The 20117-nt window shown below is 36.9% G+C and overlaps 1 protein-coding gene across 2 annotated transcripts; it reads right to left on the reverse strand.

Annotated features, from left to right (window-relative positions):
• Positions 1-1148: 1148 nt before the first annotated feature.
• Positions 1149-18470, reverse strand: EIF5A2 (eukaryotic translation initiation factor 5A2). Of its 2 annotated transcripts, none has more exons than XM_067738020.1 (5): positions 18328-18470; positions 17445-17644; positions 16797-16901; positions 6439-6570; positions 1149-5849 (listed from the first exon to the last, which is right to left on the reverse strand). In XM_067738020.1, the coding sequence occupies exons 2-5, from the start codon at positions 17607-17609 to the stop codon at positions 5790-5792; spliced, it is 462 nt and encodes a 153-aa protein (XP_067594121.1). In that variant the 5' UTR covers positions 17610-17644; positions 18328-18470; the 3' UTR covers positions 1149-5789. The 2 variants fall into 2 exon arrangements, with proteins under 2 accessions (XP_067594121.1, XP_067594122.1); XM_067738021.1 differs by having other exon boundaries at positions 17445-17615; positions 18328-18465.
• Positions 18471-20117: the final 1647 nt, after the last annotated feature.

The raw sequence follows: 20117 nt of genomic DNA on the forward strand, positions 1-20117 counted from the left end.
AACACTGGAACACAAGTCATTGTGATGCCGGGTAGTACCCGTGGGTGGCGGGAAATTATTTTGAATGGACTCAGAAATAACTCTCAAATTGGAAAATGGATTGATAAAACCTTGTAGGTGGATTCTTTTGAGCTGATACACATCCAGTGATTGTAACTGATCCTGCTGAATGTACTGTGGCAATGGATACTTTAAGCTCCCAGTGGAACACACACTTTAGACAAGCAGTAGGGTTTTTAAAGTGGCAATTCCATAGGACACCTCCTGTTTGGATAGAATGTTTAAATATGAGGTTGGGGTGGTGGGAAGAAGAAACTCAGACAGGCTGATACATAACATACAATTAGTCCCTTTTCACTCTTCTTTTACCCTTCTCATGCCTACTTCTGGGAAACAAGCTACTGGTATTTGTAAGTGGCAAAAAAGAGTGGGGCTGACGGGTGGAAGACTTTAATTTGGTGCTTCTCCCACTGCCCAATTATGCTTGCTGGATATGGAAGATTATGGGTAACAGTGATACTGATCATGGATACGAGGTGACAACTGCACTGGAAGTCTTGGTATGGTCCACAAGTCAGGAAGTGACAGAGATGTTCTAGAATAGTACAGTGTGTAAAAGGAAGAAACTGCTGAGCCCCTGAGGATGAATCTGTCCAGATGGTGTTGATTAGATATGGTGAGGATTGGGAAAAGGGTGAAGAGTTTGCTTCAGGGACTCATCACACCATTCACATCGCTGTGGAAAGAGAACAGCAACTCTCGTAAAGAAGGAACACTTCAGATCCTGGGAGATCAGGGGTGGGGAAGGGACCACTAAACTCTCTTGCATTGTATATCTCTGGAAGAATGCACAGAAAGAGGACGAAGATGGGAAGATGCATTTATTCTTGTACCTATAGAATTTTGAACCATGTATTTTATGTATTCTTAAAAACTATTAAAAATTTAAAGATTAAAAGAAGTGTACCTAAATCTGGAACTAAAATCTAGAAATTAACATTCCCAGCTGTAAAGCTAGGGTGCTGTATAGTAAGAACCTAAAATATAAAAAAAATAAAAATACAAGTTAGATTTTCTTTTAACAGTAATATACAAATTAATTTCTAGTATGAAAATGTTTCTAGGAATGTATATATACAAGAATAGTGTAAGCTGTTAAATTAACTTTATTTTTATTTAATATAACTGATGATGTTAACAGACAAATATATTTTAATGTAACAAAAATTATAATTGCTAAGTTTACCATCTATATTTTAAAGGATTTCACAATTATTTTAATATAGACAAAGGCTTAATATTTTAATTTTACCCATTTTTGAAATGTAAAATACATGATTATAATAATACCCATACTACATATCTTACAGTTTTAAAGTTTTAGCTAAAACATATAAGTCTCTGCAGGTAAAAGCATAAGTTCTCTTATACCTATGACAAATAAAATGTATTACTAATAAAGTGCCACTGGATTAGACAATGCCATTTCAACTATTTTCTTTTTGGAGAGGAGGACAAAAACAGTATAGAGCTAGTAATTTGCACTATACTTTGTAACAAGCACAAGAGTGCTTATTTATAGTAGATATTAACCACAATAAAGAATTCCTTTCAAGAATGGTCACAACTATGACTTATGACAAGCTGTATAGTCATCACTGAATAAAGTTTATATCCAGAGCTTTAAAAATGTGCAATCTTGAACTAAGATAAACTTAAGTCTACCAATATCAAGACACAGTTTTAGGGACTTTATATAAATAAAGCAATCTCTCTCAATTGTAAAATAGGTTTCGACCTGTTCTAAGGAGACAGAGATAGTGGTGGATGGTAAAGTTTGGCAAGTATGTTTTTAGAAGGTGAAAGCCTGATATGCATTGCTATAAGATGCATCTTTCATGAAAGGAAAACATGCTAATTAGATGTATACAGCACTTTTCAGGCACTTGACCTCACTTGGTAGTTACCTTGATGTTCAGATGGTTATTTAATGAAAAAACATTATATAGAACTTCAAGTCATGTTCCCACAGAACATCTGTGTTCCGTAAGCTAAATCCAAATGTTCCCTGCTAAAATCAAATAATGCCATATACCCAATTCAGAGAAAAAAATTTAATAAAGTTAATAGATTGAATTTTCTCAATTTTAAGATTTTCCACAATAAATTTTTCTTAAGCTTTTGTTGCCTGTTACTTGTCTGAATGGTAGGGAAAAAAAAAGGCTTGAAAACTATAAAGTACTCTGCTTAGATGATATCAGAAAATTTTAAACTGTTGACCAGTTCAATATAATATACTGCTTATGGAAATATGCTTATAGTTCACACATTTTCTGCTTAAGAGCCATATTTTCTCATAATAAATTTGTTCCTAGTTCGTATTACAGAATTCAATATGTAAACATTTTAGTGTACCCAAAAAAGTACTATGAATTTTTGTTCTGTTGTCCCTAAATATGTTTGAGAATCACATCAAAGTTTGGCTCTAAAACTATCTCTGGGTTCTGGGCCAAAGGAATGCTTTCAGATATATCATTAAGGATAAGGGTCTAAGATAAGACTACCAAATTCTTTTCTAAAATGAAAAAAAAATATGGCAAGATTCCAGTATAGATGTTACTAATGTTCTCATTTTTTTCTTGAATATTTAGTATATGGTTTAAGTATGTTGATATTATGGATTTTTGTTTGTATGTATCACTCTATTATAATTTGGGAAAAATTTGTAATATACTTTCAGGCAGTTAGCTTTGAAATAATGAAACTTCAGCACTTAGCACAAAGAGCCCTGAGAACAATGCATTCAAATTACAGTTCAACTAGAAATAATCTAATTGAGAAACTTTAAAGTACAAAAACAAATTCTGGAAAAGCTGTAAATTAAAAAAAAAAAACAGTTACCAACATTTGAGGCACTACCAGACTACAGTACTTTTAAGAGTTGGAATGACGTTGTAAAAAGAACAAACATACAAAGCTATGTGTGCACATGCACACTAATTGTGCTATAATGAAAAGTTGTGTCCCCAAATTTTATAGCCTAAACATTTTATTGCAGCATCTCCTATTAAAGATTTCATGCTCTGGCTGCAGGAGAGTTCTGATAATTGTTATAAAGCATTGGTACAGAATTTTGTACCATAAATGGAAACGTATTCAAGAGCTTGGTTAGCAATAATTTCAAGTGACTGACAGCCCTTGGAGGGGAGCATAAAAGAAACATCATAATTATGTTTATGATGCAAATGCTAAGTCAAAGTAGCAATAATTTGATCTATTTCAGAGGGTATACAACTTTGTAGCAAATAAGGTAAAACAAAGTCTTCACAGTAGAAATAAAATATGTTGTTCTAGAAGGAAACAAATATTCCACTTGTTACTATAATATTGTATATAAATTGGTGAAATGCCTACAGACAAAAAGGTATCACTGTATAATCTATCAATGTGACAGTCTACATTCTATATATGGTAACTTTGACATTTAACACATTTGCTACAAAAAAGTACAACAAATACTAGGAATCAACTTTTAACATTTCTGATGTCAAAAAAGAATGAAGTCACTTCTGTTCTGTTAAAAAATATGTTTCCTGCTTCCTTTTAATACAATTTATAAAGCTTTTCTAAATGAAATATATTGTTCTAGAGAAACATGTACTGACTTATGTGAAAATAAACAGTCCCATATCTTTAAAATCTATACTTATAATTAATTATATGACAGAAGAGTATTTATACTCATTATAGTAATTAAAATGAAATATTTAAGCATAAATAGCTTTTGCCATTCAAGATATGAAGGTACAGATGCATTATTATAATTTATATACACTTACCTCACAATTGAAAATATATTTATGTGAAGTTTGACAAATTATGAAGAACAAGGGCATGCCAATCCAGAATTAATACTAAACCAGAACATCAGTGTGGTTAACTGAGGTCATATGAATGACCAGCAAGTAACACAGACTGATAACTTTTTGGAGCTCCTGTGGGTAACAATGCCAACCAGTCCCAAGTAAGATACATATTACAGAGTACTAAAAAACTAGAGCAGTATGTAGTAGATACTTAAATGGAATACTGGAAAGAATTTAGTCTAGTTACTAACTGTGCTTTGGATGGGAAAAACTAAAATGTTACACTAAAAATGATTAACTACAACCTCAATATTTCTTGTGCTTTAGAATTCCTCTTGCATTTCCTTAAAGTATCTTGCTTCTTCTCCAAATGGGTTTGCTGAGGCCAATACAAGATTTAAAAGTGTGTGCAAACTAAGTAACTAAAACTTTGGGATCTTCTGTTCCTAATGCTATTTCCAGTCACTGAGTAGACCAGTTACAGCATCATACATATTTTCCTCTAGATGATAGGTACAAAGGCCTTTTAGAAGTCAAAGTATGATGGGAGAGGTCTCATAATGAGTCTTAGAGAATGAAGTTATTACTGAAATCGTGATTTTGTTCTAAGTTTCACTGCAATATAATGACTGGTATTGAGTCAAAGGTCCTCACAAACCCTGTGACAATGCCTAGAATTCTGGAAATATAGATATATGATCCAAAAGACTAAACAGAAATGTAGCAGAATCACCTAAAATACTTTTTAAAATAATTGTTTATAGAATTCTTTCCTAGATATATTTCACACCAGTAACTGAATTAAGTCACATGACAATCAGATAAAATACATATACTTCTTAAGTTAAATAATAATTATCACATAAAGTGACTTTTCTTCTATGATTCACTTTCATGTTAGAAAAAATATACATAAATTTAACAAATGTTCCAAATCAATTTAAAGTAAGAATTTCCAGTTTTGTCTAACAAATATTTTGATGTCAAAAAAGTCTACTTAAAAATGGCTGAAAAGGAGTGACTACTACAAATACCAACATTTATTCAACATAATTGATAAAAAGTGCTACATAGTATCCTGTAAAGCAGGTCACTCCCTTTAATAAAGAGAGAAAACAAGAGTTAAAGGCAAAAACACAAATGGAAACTTCCCATTTTTATGTTGAATACAAAGGCCACAAATAAAAACCTATAGTTTTAACCAACATCCTTTGCCACTGTCCTTTGTGTCTTCCTTACAATATGACTTGCTAACTGTCACAAAACAGTTTAATGCCTCTGTCAACCACAAGAAAGTACTAAAATCCCCATAATATAGGTTATATTAAGTCTACCAGCAATTTGGCAAAGAACAGAATGACTGAGGTAATACAGGTGGGCTGCACATGGTTACTAAGATAACTGGCACTCTTTGATAACATGATTTTTGTTTAAGGATCTGTACTTGCCACACCCATGCTGAAACTGACAATTCCAATCCATAATCTACTTATTCTATGATATTAAGTTCGAAATTAATGCAGAGCAATTCAACTTAAATGTGGTGCTTCAATACCACTAGATGCTACATTGTTTGATTTAAAACCCTGGTTTATTTATCATTTAACTAAAATTTAGGAACGATTTGCTCAGACAAATCACATCTGCTGAAGCTATCTTGTCTGTTTCTTAGACTTACATACTGAAAACCACAGGAACGTTATAGGAAAGACACCTACAAAATTTAAAAAAAAGAATTATACATCTTGATCATTTTTTTAAATTACGAATTGCCTGCAAAACTAACTCAGCACAATTTCAAAACAATTAAAAAAGAAATGAGGTTGCTTATGAACGCCATAGCTTTGGTGACAACTTAGAACCAAACTTTAGATCTGCAGTTGATCCAGACCTAAACATTTTGCTCATGCCTGATGTTCCCGTTTATTTGCAGGGCTTTATGGCTACAGCACATTCTTCACTCATTGCACACATGACAGACACCTAGAAGGAAAAAAATGCAGGCAAAAATGTATTCAAAAGGCAATACATATATAAGATATAGTTAATTCATCATACATTGGATATTTGTGGATATTTTATACATACTGATTTTGTAAAGAGGTATTCCAAGATCAAATAATCTACCTTTTTTTTACAGTTTTCTAAAGCTAAATTTCTCAAATTGTGGTTTTTAAGAAAACTTTCAGGGAACAGGAGAATAAGAACTATAAATGTTTCAATACTTATTAGACGTTATACTTCTGAGAGTTACAACAAGATAAAGTAAGCCACCTTCACTCTTTAGTATTCCCATAACATCCTTTCTCATCCTTAAGAATGGTTCAGGCTGATCTTCAAAACAAATTTGGGATTGACAGTGTCTATGTAGTAAAAAATGAACTTTGATACTTTCTTTGGTAATGGCCATGGTAAAAGGTATCATGGGAAAACTGCCTAGTTCTAGAGATCATTTTCAACATTTCAGCAGTATTTAAAAGCTGTATTTCACATATAGTATTTTATGCTAACTAGTTTAGGTCAAAGTTTTTATAAAATGATTTAAAAAAACAATCTCTCCATAAGTCTTTACCTGTACATCTTCACCTGCATTATATTTTCCTTCTATTTCTTTGCCTAGTTCACCTTCTGGCAGCTTAAGATCCTCACGAACTTCACCAGTTTCTGTCAGCAGGGAAAGGTAACCATCCTGAATGCATATCAGCTATTGAAAGAAATTATATCATTTGCACTGATTAGATTACACCCACTCCTTTGTAATTTTTACATAAATTGCCAATTATATTAATTTTTATCAGTACACAGTAATACATTAATACATTTTGGTGCTTAAGAATGCTACACATACAAAAGCATAAAATAGGTACAGACAAAAAATATAAGTTCATTCCTTCCTGCACTCTCCCCTCCCGCAAATCTGTAGGTTATTAAACAGTTTAGGCTTTTTTATAGAGTATCCTGAAGTTATGTACACAATATATAGTTGCTTTAAAAAATAAATGAGATATTACAAGTATTTTTCAGCAAGTTGTTTTCACTTAATATATCTTAGAAATCTTTCCGTTTTGGAAAATATGGACCTACCTTAGTCTCTCTAATCACTTCACAACTGCAAAGTTATACTGTAACTGATTTAACCATTTTTTGTATTAGTGGGCATAAAAGTTATTTTCAGTTTTTCATGATTACAAACAATGTGTTTTATAATTTGATTATGAACAAACTGAAGTGGAAAATTTTTGGTCTCCAGCTCACTGCTAACAACACTAGATTTTTTAAAAAAGAAAAACATTAGCTTGCTGATGACATTAATGAAACAAAACCAGTCATCAACCTAACCTGCAAAAAAGCACAGTATTGATATCATTGAATTTCTTTCATTACAGGTATGAGGAAACAGCCAGGCCACATTAATTTATTCTAAAAGCATGTACACCATCAGTGTGCCTAGAATTTTAAGGTTTTTTTTTTTAAAATTGGGGTATTATTGCTTTACAATGTTGTGTTAGTTTCTACTACACAACGAAGTGGAGTTCCCTGTGCTATACAGCAGGTTCTCAGTAGTTACCTATTTTATACATATTAGTTAGTGTATGTATGTCAATCCCAATCTCCCAATTCATCCCACCTGCCCGTTCCCCACTTGGTGTCCGTACATTTGTTCTCTACATCTGTGTCTCTATTTCTGTCTTGCAAACAGGTTCATCTGTACCATTTTTCTAGATTCCACGTATATGCGTTAATATATGATATTTAGTTTTCTCTTTCTGACTTATTTCACTCTGTATGACAGTCTCTAGGTCCATCCACATCTCTACAAATGACCCAATTTCGTTCCTTTCTGTGGCTGAGTAATATTCCATTGTATATATGTACCACATCTTCTTCATTCATTCATCTGTCAATGGGCCTTTAGGTTGCTTCCATGACCTGGCTATTGTAAATAGGGCTGCAATGAACATTGGGGTGCCTGTGTCTTTTTGAGTTATAGTTTTCTCTGGGTATATGCCCAGTAGTGGGATTGCTGGGTCATATGGTAGTTCTATTTTTAGTTTTTTAAGGAACCTCCTTACTGTTCTCCATAGTGGCTGTATCAATTTACACTCCCACCAACAGTGCAAGAGGGTTCCCCTTTCTCCACACCCTCTCTGGCATTTATTGTTTGTAGATTTTGTGATGATGGCCATTTTGACCAGTGTGAGGTGATACCTCACTGTAGTTTTGATTTGCTTTTCTCTAATAATTAGCGATGTTGAGCATCTTTTCATGTGCCTCTTGGCCATCTGTATGTCTTCTTTGGAGAAATGTCTATTTAGGTCTTCTGCCCATTTTTTGATTGCATTGTTTTTGTGATATTGAGCTGCATGAGCTGTTTGTATATTTTGGAGATTAATCCTTTGTCTGTTGATTCGTTTGCAATTATTTTCTCCCATTCTGGGAGTGGTCTTTTTTTTTTTTTTTCTGGGAGTTGTTTTTTTGTCTTGTTTATGGTTTCCTTTGCTGTGCAGAAGCTTTTAAGTTTCATTAGGTCCCATTTGTCTAACAGGTTTTATAAAAGGCAATCACCCAGCATACCAGATGCTACCATTGACATACACAAAAAGAGTTAAAGACATGGTCCCTGGTCCCCTTTAGCCCCTATGACATAACACAGGCATACCACAGAGGTAGAGTTTCAAAGCTCTCCTCTATGGCACTACCAACTCTGGCAATGGCTTTCCACAGAAACCCCACCTACCACCGGAGATTTCAGTTTTTACACATGTCTACAATCTCAAAAACAAAAAACCATCCTACTGAGCCACCACAAACACTTTTAATTAATCTTTTGGTCACTCAAACATTTGTGAGGTAGTTGGCAGAAAAGCGGGAAGCAAGGAGGTTGAGTTGAGACAGAAATGTAATTTTTAAACAATTAACCACAGGCTCATCTTTTTTTATTTCAGCTCTTTTAACAATTCCCTGAAGTAGAACTTGTCAATTTCAAGAGTTAAAGGTTCCCACTCCACTAGTGACTGAACCACATAAACCAAATAATAATACTGATATTTTGGTATTTATATGGTATTTTATTTTTTAAAGGGAATTAATAAAATAAGCCATGGGATGAAATATAAAGCATTTCAAATACAAAAAGATACAGACATATTATAAAACATCTAAAATATATATTTATAAATATTAAATATTAAAATAAATTGCTATAAGAAATAAAATTTAAAATTTCAAAAATAAGCTAAGCTACAGAAAAGTAAAATTAAATAATAAAAATGAATTATTTGATCTTAAATAAATTTAAAATTTTTCAGATATTGAGAAAAGTTGCAAAAATAATGCAATAAAATCCTTTATCTTTTACCTAGATTTACTCTTTGTTAACATTTAACCACATGTGCTGTTTTTCCCTCTCTGTATATATGGAATATATAAAATGCATACCATACACATTCTTATTCTTTTCTTATTTTTGCTGAACCATTTGAGAGTAAGTTTCAAACATCATGACTCTTCAGCAATAATACTTCAGTGTGTTTTTCCCAAGAACAAGGACATATTCTTACATAGCCACAGTTTATTTTTCAAAATCAGGAAATTCAATATTGCTAACATATTATTCAATATATAGTCCATATTCAAATTTGCCAATTGTCCCAATATTGTCTTCGATAACAATTTTTCCCTTTCAACTCCAGGATCATGCCTTGTATTTATTTGGCTGTCATGTCAGTTTAGTCTCTTAATTTGGAACAGTTCCTGACCCTTTGTGTTGCATGACATTGACATTTTTGACGAGTACAGGTTTACTGTATTATAGAATGTTGCTCAGTTTGAGTTTGTTTTCTAATGAGTCAGCTAGCACATTTTTGGAAGGATTACTACATATATGATGTGTCCTCAGAGTATCACATCAAGAGACAAATTATGTCACTATGTCCTATTACTGGTGATATTAACTTTGATCACCTGGCTAAGGTAGTATCTGCAAGATTTTTCCTCTCTCAAGGTATCACTTCCCCTTTTGTAATTTTCAATCTTGAAAAAAAAAGCTAACGGTGTCATTTTTTTGTTTCAAGCATATTTTTGTGCAACTTTTTCAATCTTCCCTCAAAGCCCTCTCTGACGCCGTAGAGCTGGAAGGAGAGGATGGTAAGAAAACAGTTATAAGTCAATTCTAAATATTTCCTTCTGATTCTTCACCTGTAAGCAATCTACTTATTTGATAACTTTGAGATGTTTATGAACAATTTTTTTTTGGTAGAGAGAGTAATCATTTTGCTAATAGAAAGCAAGGAGACAGGAGAGGGCAGAGTCAGAAAACTTGTAATAGAGGATTCAGGCATGCAGTGGTGTAGCAAGCTGCTGAATGACATTTGAAATTATACCATACACCCAAAATAGTAGTACCAGAATGTGGTATCTGTCATTTCCTACTAAAAGAATCCAATGTATGGTGCTATTTCTCTCCATAGGGCTCCTGGGAAAATGGATAATTCCAGGTCCACAGTAGGAAGTATACAAGATCAGAAAGCATGGTGCTATTAAAGACCACTAGGTCCATATCAAAGGGATTCAGGAGCTAACCAGAATAAGGTCTGGAATAAAGAAAGAACAATTTGATAATCAATAATGATAATAACTACAATGGATTGAAACATAAATGTGTTTAAATGCTTGAGTTCATAGTGAAAAAAAAATTTCACTGGTCATCTTCAGTAGATACCAGGAAACCAACTAATTTTGAAAACTGGTACTTAAAGGGAAAGAATCAAGTATTTATATTGGCTTTCCTATTATACACTGTACCACAGGGTAAACAAAAAAGCTGAAGGAAACCTTCTCTTATAGAAGTGTTCTGGCTTTTAAAGAAAAAAAAAGTAACAGATGATTACTTTGTCTCCTTTAATAAATTAATGGATTAAGGCAATTATATATCTAATAACATCACCAAAAAAAAAAACCCATCAGGGGCTTCCCTCATGGTGCAGTGGTTAAGAATCTGCCTGCCAGTGCAGGGGACATGGGTTTGAGCCCTGGTGCAGGAAGGTCTCACATGCTGCAGAGCAACTAAGCCCTTGTGCCACAACTACTGAGCCTGCGCTTTAGAGCCCACAAGCCACAACTACTGAGCCCACGTGCCACAACTACTGATGCCCGTGCGCCTAGAGCCTGTGCTCTGCAACAAAAGCAGCCACAACGAGAAGCCTGCGCACAGCAACGCAGAGTAGCCTCCGCTCACCACAACTAGAGAAAGCCCACACACAGCAACGAAGACTCAATGCAGCCAAAAATAAATTTAAAAAAATTAAAAAAAAAAAAAGACACCATCAGACTCATTTACTTGATGGTTGCACAGAATATCACCTATGGAGTAATTTTTGTTAAAGAAAAGAAGAAGAAAATAAAAATCTAAACTGGATCTGATCAAGTCTGTACATCTAATTATCAATTTTCAGGAAATACGTGGGACAAAGGAAATGCAATTAGCAAAATACAGACTGCGTGAAAGTCTACAGAACAACTTATCTAGTTTCTTCATCAAAAATGGAGGGGAAGAGAGAGAGAGAGAGGGAGAAAGAAGGGAGGAAAGAGAGGGAAGAGAGGCTCAAATGCATGTCTGAGAGAGGAGAACCTATAAAGTAGATTTAAGAGTTACCTCAACCAATTTCAATGCGTGGACTTTTATTTAGGTCCTGATTTAGAAAAACTGTAAAACAAAAACAGTAACTATCACATCTGAAAAAGCAAAACGCAAACAAAAAAACAAAGACAATTAGGAAAATGTAGATATTGATTGGATATTTGAAGATATTAAGGAATTACTAATTTTGGGGGTGCCACAGTATGCTGTTTTTTACAGCCCATACCTTTTAAAAATGTGTAGCAAAATATTTGCAGATGAAATGATAAATGATATAATATCTGGGATTAGCATCAAAATAACCAAGAGGTAGAGGGTACAGCAAATAAAAATAGATGGTGGGGTACAGATGAAACAAGATTGGTTATGTACTGATAATTGTGGAAGGTGGATGATGGGTACGTGAGGTTCACAGATTTTGAAATTGTTCACAATAAAAAGTAAAAAAGAAAAATGCTATGGTATATCAGAATTCTAGAAAGAGCACTGTAACCACTAAATAGTGGGGGGTACAGGGAGCTGAGGAAGCAAAGCATGAACTGAAAGGAAGGATATGGGGAGAGTAAGTGACTGCAGATTCTATCCATGATGTGGTCTGGTAAGAAAGAACATGAAAAAGGAGAATTATGGGGGAACTTTTTTGCTTGTATTTGTATTATTGGTATACAACAGAAGAGGCTGGAGAAGGAATAGCATCATTACAGGTGGCTTAGCCCTAATTTCTGAATTTAATTTTATTTCTCAGTCTATTTCAAAACAGTCAGACTTTTAGGTAAGACCTCCTCCTTTCTCCTTCTTCCTTTTCCTCTTCCCGCAGCACTCTCAAACTACTTCTTTAGAGCTGCTGGTCCCTGGGGGGAACTGAATGTTTGATCATTGTTATCAGACAACACAAGGAAATCACACTATCATCAACTAGAGTGTTATCTGACACACCAAGCCATAAAGTTGGGTATGCACAGCAGCACTCCATCATTAAGTAGAAGCTGCATATGTGAGATCAACTTGAGCAGCTCCTGAAAGCACCAACAAGTTGTATGAGACTTGGAAGCACCTTCTTCTGCAACATCCACAATTTCTCCCTCAACTTGTACCGATGACTTTGTGGGGAGTTCCCTATTACCACCTGACTGAAAAACAAAATTCAGAATGGTTTCTAGATGGTTATGCGTAGTCTGATGAAATTATTCAGAGGTGGCCCTGAAAGACAGTGGGGATGAGAACTTCATGTACTGGACTTGAAAGAAGAGAGAACCAAAGGTTTGGATTTACACTGATTATGGGCAAGGGCTAAGAGTATGGATGGAAGGTCAACAAAACTGAAAGAAAAAGATGGGAAAATTGCTGACAATAAGGTCTGGGAAAGTGGTACGCGGAGGGTCCTCTCCAAATAGTTAGAGAATGTGTCCATATAAATGCTTACCAAGGGGACATGCTACCGAGGAGGCAGACAATTAGGTGACAAGATGATTCTACCTGTGAATATCATTCAGCTTCTTTTTGTAGTCTTCCCAGTCCTTGTTCAATTGGCTCACGAACAATTGGCCACAGTGGCATGGGCTCAATGACACCGGTTTTCTCTCACCAAGGCTGATCTGACTACAGCCACTGCTGGTACCTCATAGCAGAGACGAATACAGAGTCCCTGATATGGCACCATTTCCCCGGGGGAAGAGCCAGCTACCTGGTAACATTGTACTCCCTCCATCATGGAAGAGGCAGCAGTTTGTGCTCACTGTAATAGATCCTTACTCCACATATAAACTTGCCTTTGCTGCCTGCAGTGCTTCTGCTAAAATCTCATGTGTGGATTTGTAAACTGTCACATTACTGTCAGTACCTCACATAGTATCATTTCTGGCTAAAAAATTCATTTAACAGGTAAAATAAAAAGACAACAGGACAATGCTCAGAGAATTCACTGGTGGTCCATGTCCTCCATCATTCTAAGACAGTTTGCCTGTGTGCATTTGCCTATTGAAGACTCATCTTTGCCTCCTGCTGAATGACACACTCTGGGCCTGGGTGCTATTTTACAGGTTAAATATATTCCAATATATGGTACTATTTCTCCCAAAGGTAGAATACACAGGTCTAGGAACCAAAGGTAGGAGACTTTTCTCACTATTACCCTTAATGATACTGTAGCAAAATATCTGTTTCTTGTCCCTGCAGTACTGGGATCTGCTGGTTTACAGGTTTTCTACTCCAAAGAAAGACTGCTTTTACCAGGGAACACAAAGATTCCACAGAACAGGTATAAATTATAAAAAGACTTTAGGCACAAGGAATTCATAGCATCATTATTTTCTTTGTTGTTCTATTTTAGTTGCAACAACAAAATTCAACTCCATATCCAAAAGACATACCACTTATTTGAAGAATATACTAGGATTTAATATTCACAGTTTTGGCAATTCATCAATAATCCAAAGATGCACAATATACACTTCAACATGTCCTGTAGTGATTAGTTTTCCTTCTGAAAAGTGGTCTTTAAATGACAGGTTAAACTTTAGTAAATGCAGAAAAGGCATTCCACTTGTGGTGTAGTGCACAGGAACACAGAACTTTCTAAAGAAATATGACTCAAGTGCGTACCAGAGTTTGAACAAGTGTTTCTATGTTTAAGAGTCTGGGGATTCCCAAAGGTGTCTGGGTGTATTTGTATTTTACACCATCAGTGAGCCCCAGATAACCATAACTACTTTTGGGAGAACTGATGGAAATTAGCAATTCCAATCCAAGCTACATCTTGGAATGGAATTCAGGAGACAATTTTCCTTTCATTCTGAACTTATGTTAAAATATGTAAAATTAAAATTGTAAATATTGATCCATTTCTTTTCCTAAACAAAGACTTACTTTTTAATTATTATAATGAACAGATATATATATTTCACTTTAGCTGACTGTCAAACTGGCACTTGAAATACTGAATTCAGCAAATACAAAGGACCACATGTAGCTAAATAATAAGTAGAAATTTAATCAAGGCACTTGGAAAGGTGAGTGAAGACCACCATAGGACAATAAATATAACTGGAAAGGCTCATGGAACTAATTTTTTTTAATGAACAGAAATAAGTATTCTATGGTGACTTGATAATAAAGGGATGTGATCACTGAGTGCTCACTCTGCAAGGCACTATTCTAAGAATTAACTAATTAAACCTCACAGTGATTCCATGAGGAGTTTATTATTCTTATCCTTATTTTATAAAGAAAGGCAGGTGAGAGATTAAATAACTTGCCAACCAAGGTCATGCAGTTAGTAAGTTCCAAAGCAAGGATCTGGACCCAGACTGTTAGGCTCGAGTCATTCTCTGATCCGCTCTGGAACACAGACTACATACCAAAGGCTGGGACTACGGCGAGGCAAGTGAGGCACTTGTCTTGGGTGCAAAATTTAAGGTGGCACGCGCGCGCACACACACACACCCCTCAGTGATCAGGTTAATGTAATATTTTTTAAAATTAGAATTAATGCATAAATTCTATAATGAACAAAATATCAGACAGGATCAGGCCCCTGTGTGGCTTGGCATTGTTTCTGGTACTGTCTTTATTTAAAATTTTGTGCTTGAGGCAAGGGCCTCACTCATCTCATACCCCTCATCCTAGTCCAGGTCCTGCTTTATCTCAAAATAAAACCCAAACCAAAATTTTCCTTTATGTTAAATCTTGAGCTCCAATCAATGACTGGCTAATTTGATCACTGTAGTAGTCATCTGAACTACTTATACCATCTTTCTGAAACACTCAAGGGTAAAAGCTTTGTATATTGAATGAATATTAATGAATATTGAATATTCAAAGCATTCACACGTTAAGGATGAAAACAGAAATCTATTTTTGGCAAAAGAAAATTCTATGCTTAGCTTTAGTTGGCTGTACTATCTTTACCTCATTGAGTAATCATGTATGCATTTAACAAATGTTTATTGAGCATCCACTATATGCCATGTCTAAATTAGGTGCTCCAAGAATAATGGAACGATTAAGTGAAGTTTTTATACAGAAAAAGGGGAAGCAGAAAAAAAAAACTACTTTGAGGGAATTATGGAGTACATTTTCTCATTAATCTTCATATTATCCCTCCTTTGTAGATGAGAAGACTGAGGCTCAGAGAGGTTGCGTAATTTGTCCAACATCACCCAGCTTGAAAGTGGCAGAACTAGATCAAAACTCAGATCTGCCTGACTTAAAAAAAATCTTGCTATTATTATACTAAGACAATTCAAATTTCTATGAAGACTTCAAAGCAACCTAGAAAACATTTGTAAGTGGGAAAATGAAAACATAAAACTGCTTATTAGATTAAAACTGTGCAAAAATATGTTTACATATGGACAAAAAGTAAAAGGAAATCATTGGATAATTGCAGTTAATGGTGACATTCTTTAAAAATTATACAACACAATATGAGGTATAGAAAGGAACAAGTTTAAATTGGGTAAAACGAATTCGAGTGTCACACTTGTATTTTTCACTATGTAAAATGAAAAGAGTTCTATATATAATATGCTTGATAAAGAAATTGCAGACTTTCAAGAAAGACTTTAGTTATGATTAATCTGAGCTCCCACATTCTATGAGGTCAGTGGTTTGGTTACCATCAATACTCCAAACAAGAAAACGCTATCATTAAACATGACTTATCCAAATGCATAATTGGAACTAAAACTTGCAGTTTATACCTATAATTTAACAAAAGGTCACAGCATGGTCACTGAATACAAATAAAACAATTATGAAGTTTTTGTATTTTCTTCACCATATTCAGTGACCATACACTTTATCCTTTGTATTTATGGCTTTCAACTTATTTCCCTATTTAAGAATACCAAATTCTGACACACATTCACTAATACACACAAATTTGGTTGGTGGAACATGAATTCCAACAATTTCTTGAGTCTTAGGTCTGGTAAGGGAAAAGAAATACCTGGAAAGTATTTATAACAAAGAGAAATAATTTACAACATGGAAAATAGTAATTTTACTAAACATTGGACTCACAATATGGAGTCACTTGATTTGAGAAATAATAAGTGTTCAAATTTTTTAAAATGCAAGAATGTTAAAAAGTGGCAAACTAGCAGTCATCCTAGATAAGGTACCAAGTGTTAAATAGCACTATTTCTCCAATTTCTAAAATAAGTGGTACTTAACAATTGGTTAGAAAAACCTACAAAACTACTTGTGGGTTTTATTAAATTACAATGGACAGTAGAAAGTATTTTCACCTTCAGGAAACAAGCAGCATTCTAAAGGAAATTAGTACTTACTTGATAATCATTTCTCTTAATATTTGGAACATCCATGTTGTGAGTAGAAGGGCAAATATCTTCATATTTTTTGCCCGTGAAAATATCAATTCCAACAAGGTGAACCTAACAGAGACGGGAGAACAGGAAACTGTTTAATCTTTGCCAAGATATCACTCATTACATACACAGACGCATAATACTAAAGCTGATTATGACAGATTCTTTCTCCTTCCAAGGTCATCTAATTTTACTTTCTTAAAAAAAAATGTAGTGGTCATACAACTGAGAAGCAGTGAACAACTAAACAGTATCATGACATATCAAGACCCAATATCATATAGTCTAGTAATTCAACCATAAGAGTGATTAAGAACAATGAATTTAGGTTCGTTAGAATGTTAGAACAGGTTTTCTCATTTGTAAACTGAATAGATTGTCTAAGTCACTATGATTCAGGAAAGTTTCGGTTCCCAGTTAATGAAACATTATAAGGGCCCAAGAAGGAAATGTTACCTTTCAGTATTCAAATAGCTGATCACCCAGTAATTGTGGGAAGAAAAAAAAAAAGTGTCATTATACACTTATAACTACAGAAACCTCACGTTCTGTAATGGAATACAAATGATCAAAATCCCAACACCAAGAAAGACCTGGAAGGGCATTTACCTTCGCATGACCGTGCTTTCCAGTTTTGGAAGTTGACATCTCCACTATTTTGCATGGTCGTCCTTTGAGCACCACGAAGCCGTTTTTGCGCAGGGCCGAACACTGCATAGGGTAAGTGCTGGAAGCCCCAGCATCTCCAGTAGTGAAATCAATTTCGTCCGCCATGGTGGGCTGGGGAGATGGTTGCTTTTCTGAGGGTACTATGCAAAAAGTTTGTTTGCTTTTTAACAACTGGCATGCAGGCAGGGAAACGCCTCGTTTCGGAGAGGTTACGAGCCACGCATCATGGATCTATTATTTTTGCATTTATAGAACACCCACCCAGAATAGTGGGGACTTTCTAACTCCGGCCTTACAAACTTTTCCATCCTTCGGTGGGGAGGTGGGAGGGAAGTCGCAGAAGAGCTCGTTGAGGCGGGGGGAATACCCGCCCAGGGCGCTCACCCGCGCTGGGGGCAGCAAATCCCGGCCCCACCGTCCCACTGCAGGAGGAGCCGGTGACTTTCCCGCACCGCGCCGCGCCTCCCGGCCCTCCGCCGCCGCCCGGATCCTCACTGCGGGGGGCCCAGCCCAGGCCTCATGTCCCCACGAAGGATGGAGATAACAGGACCTGGCCAGCAGCACCTGGCCCTCGGGCAGCGGGAGAGCACTTCTCCCCCCAGCCCGCAGCGCCGTCACTTCGACCTCTCAGACGCCCCCTGTCCTGCCGGCATCCCCGGCCCGGCCCGGCGCCTCACGGGCCTGAGCCTTGGCGGGTCCCGCGCTCGCCTCGGTCCCCCTTCCATCCTTCCTCCTCTCCACGGTCGGGGCTCGGCTCCGGCCGCCTTCCCCGGCCCTGCCTCGCTCCGGTCTCAGCCCCACCACCTTTTCCCAGAGTCTTCACCTTTCAGCAGGGAAAGAGCGCCTTTCGCCTGCGTAACCGCGCCAGTCTCCCACAGCTGCGGCGGCGGCAGCGGTGGCGACCTCGGCAGTTCCAAGACACGGGGCGGGGCCGCCACACTTCCCACACCCCGGCCTCCCCGCCCTTTCCCGCCCCCACATCAGCCCTACTTCCGGGATAGGTCCCGGCGCGTCATAGGCACCGCCCTCTCGCGCTACCATTGGCTACAACGTTCCCGAGGCCCCTCCCAGTCACGTGAAGAGCGCCCTGGCAACCCCACGTGCTGCGGATTAGTGCACTTCCGGCGTGAAGAGCACTTTCTGGAGTTCGGTTGCTGAGGGTAAACTAGCCGGCAAGGAAACTTGCTCCCTCAAACTTTTAGGTTCGTTACGTTCGGGTCCCAGTCGAAGTTAATGGGAACCAAGCCACGCACTCGGTGGCCCTTGACGTCAGGTGCGTGGCGGTTGTCATGTGACGGCTGCCAGAACTCGCGACGCATGGGCCTTCAACGGTTGTGCCTCGTGACTGTGGAGGGAACTTTGTGTTCCAACTTCTGGCCCAACTTGCAGCCATACTTGGCATTGAAAACCATGCTTGTTCCTCGAGGAAGAGCGCGAGTGCAGTATTTTATTACGTGGCTCCCGCTGTGGGTTTTGCGGGGGACCCTAGCCACCCATGATGAGATTCCAGCAGCCACTGCTGCTGCCGCTCCGCCAGGATCCACCGCGCTCCCAGGGGTGGGAACTCCTGAGACGTCCGCGACCTAAAAAGCAGCGGTGAAATGACCTAACTCACTCTTCACATCAGAGGCTGTTACGGAGTTTTGGAGGCGAATGGGTGTCTGACTCCTACTGCATTGTTCAGACGAAAGATGTTCTGCCAGACGCAGCTCTTCCTTCCTCCTGGCATTGGCATTCCTTTGAGTTTGAGGTATGTCCGTACCTCATTAGACCAGTTGGGTTGTTTTGGACTCAATGTGGAGCCAATAGCGACTTGAATAGGATTAGGATCGAGATTCTTAGAAAGAGATGCGTTCTCCTTTTCTCAGTGGTTTCACAACCCACCACATTCTCCTACCTTGGAGAGGTGACCTTTACCCCAGTTTATGTGGCCCTGTGACTTTGTATTGCTGTCTCATGAAAAATCCCATTTCTCACTTTCCTATGTGGCTCTAAGTTTTTTCACAGGTATTTCACACATGTTGTCTAATCTAACCTTTACAATAAGTAAGTGAACTCTCTAAACTGAGCTCAGCCTTTACCTAATATGTGAAAGAGCCAGATTAGAACCCTGGTTCATGAGTCCACTCTGCTTTTCCTTACACCACCTAACCTTTCCCTATTATTATTAGGACAGTTACAAATATTTAAAGAGTATTTATGTAAGCAGGTAGTGCATTATTCCTTTAATTTTGACTGTTACTCCTTTTTTAACTTCAAATTTACTAAGTTATAACTTATACAAAGTGGAATTTACCCTTTTTAGTTCTATGAGTTTTGAAAAACATAGGCAGCTAAGTAACTACCACTATAATCCTATAAACAAGATATAGGATATTTCCCTCATTTCAGAAGTTTCTTTGTGCCTCTTTGTGGTCAGTCCCCTCCCGCCACACCCAGCCCCTGGCAACCATTAGCAACTACTCTTTAGTCTACATTTTCAGTTGTGGAAAAAGGCAGAGAAAAGTTGAGTAATTTGCCCCAAATTACACAGCTAGCGAGTCAGAGAGCCAGGATTGAACTCTAAGGCAGTTTGGCTCCACAATCACTGCTACGACCGTATACTACCACTTG

This window comes from Pseudorca crassidens, chromosome 5, assembly GCF_039906515.1.
Source record: "Pseudorca crassidens isolate mPseCra1 chromosome 5, mPseCra1.hap1, whole genome shotgun sequence".
Taxonomy (NCBI): Eukaryota; Metazoa; Chordata; class Mammalia; order Artiodactyla; family Delphinidae; genus Pseudorca; species Pseudorca crassidens.

Excerpts from the sequence above, each read along its gene's own strand:
- EIF5A2 (XM_067738020.1), bottom strand. The coding sequence starts at position 17,609 with ATGGCGGACGAAATTGATTTCACTACTGGAGATGCTGGGGCTTCCAGC. Across the intron at positions 6,571-16,796 it reads TTAAGAGAAATGATTATCAA|CTGATATGCATTCAGGATGG; the intron begins GTAAGTACTAAT and ends TTCTTTCAATAG. Across the intron at positions 5,850-6,438 it reads ATGCAGGTGAAGATGTACAG|GTGTCTGTCATGTGTGCAAT; the intron begins GTAAAGACTTAT and ends TTTTCCTTCTAG.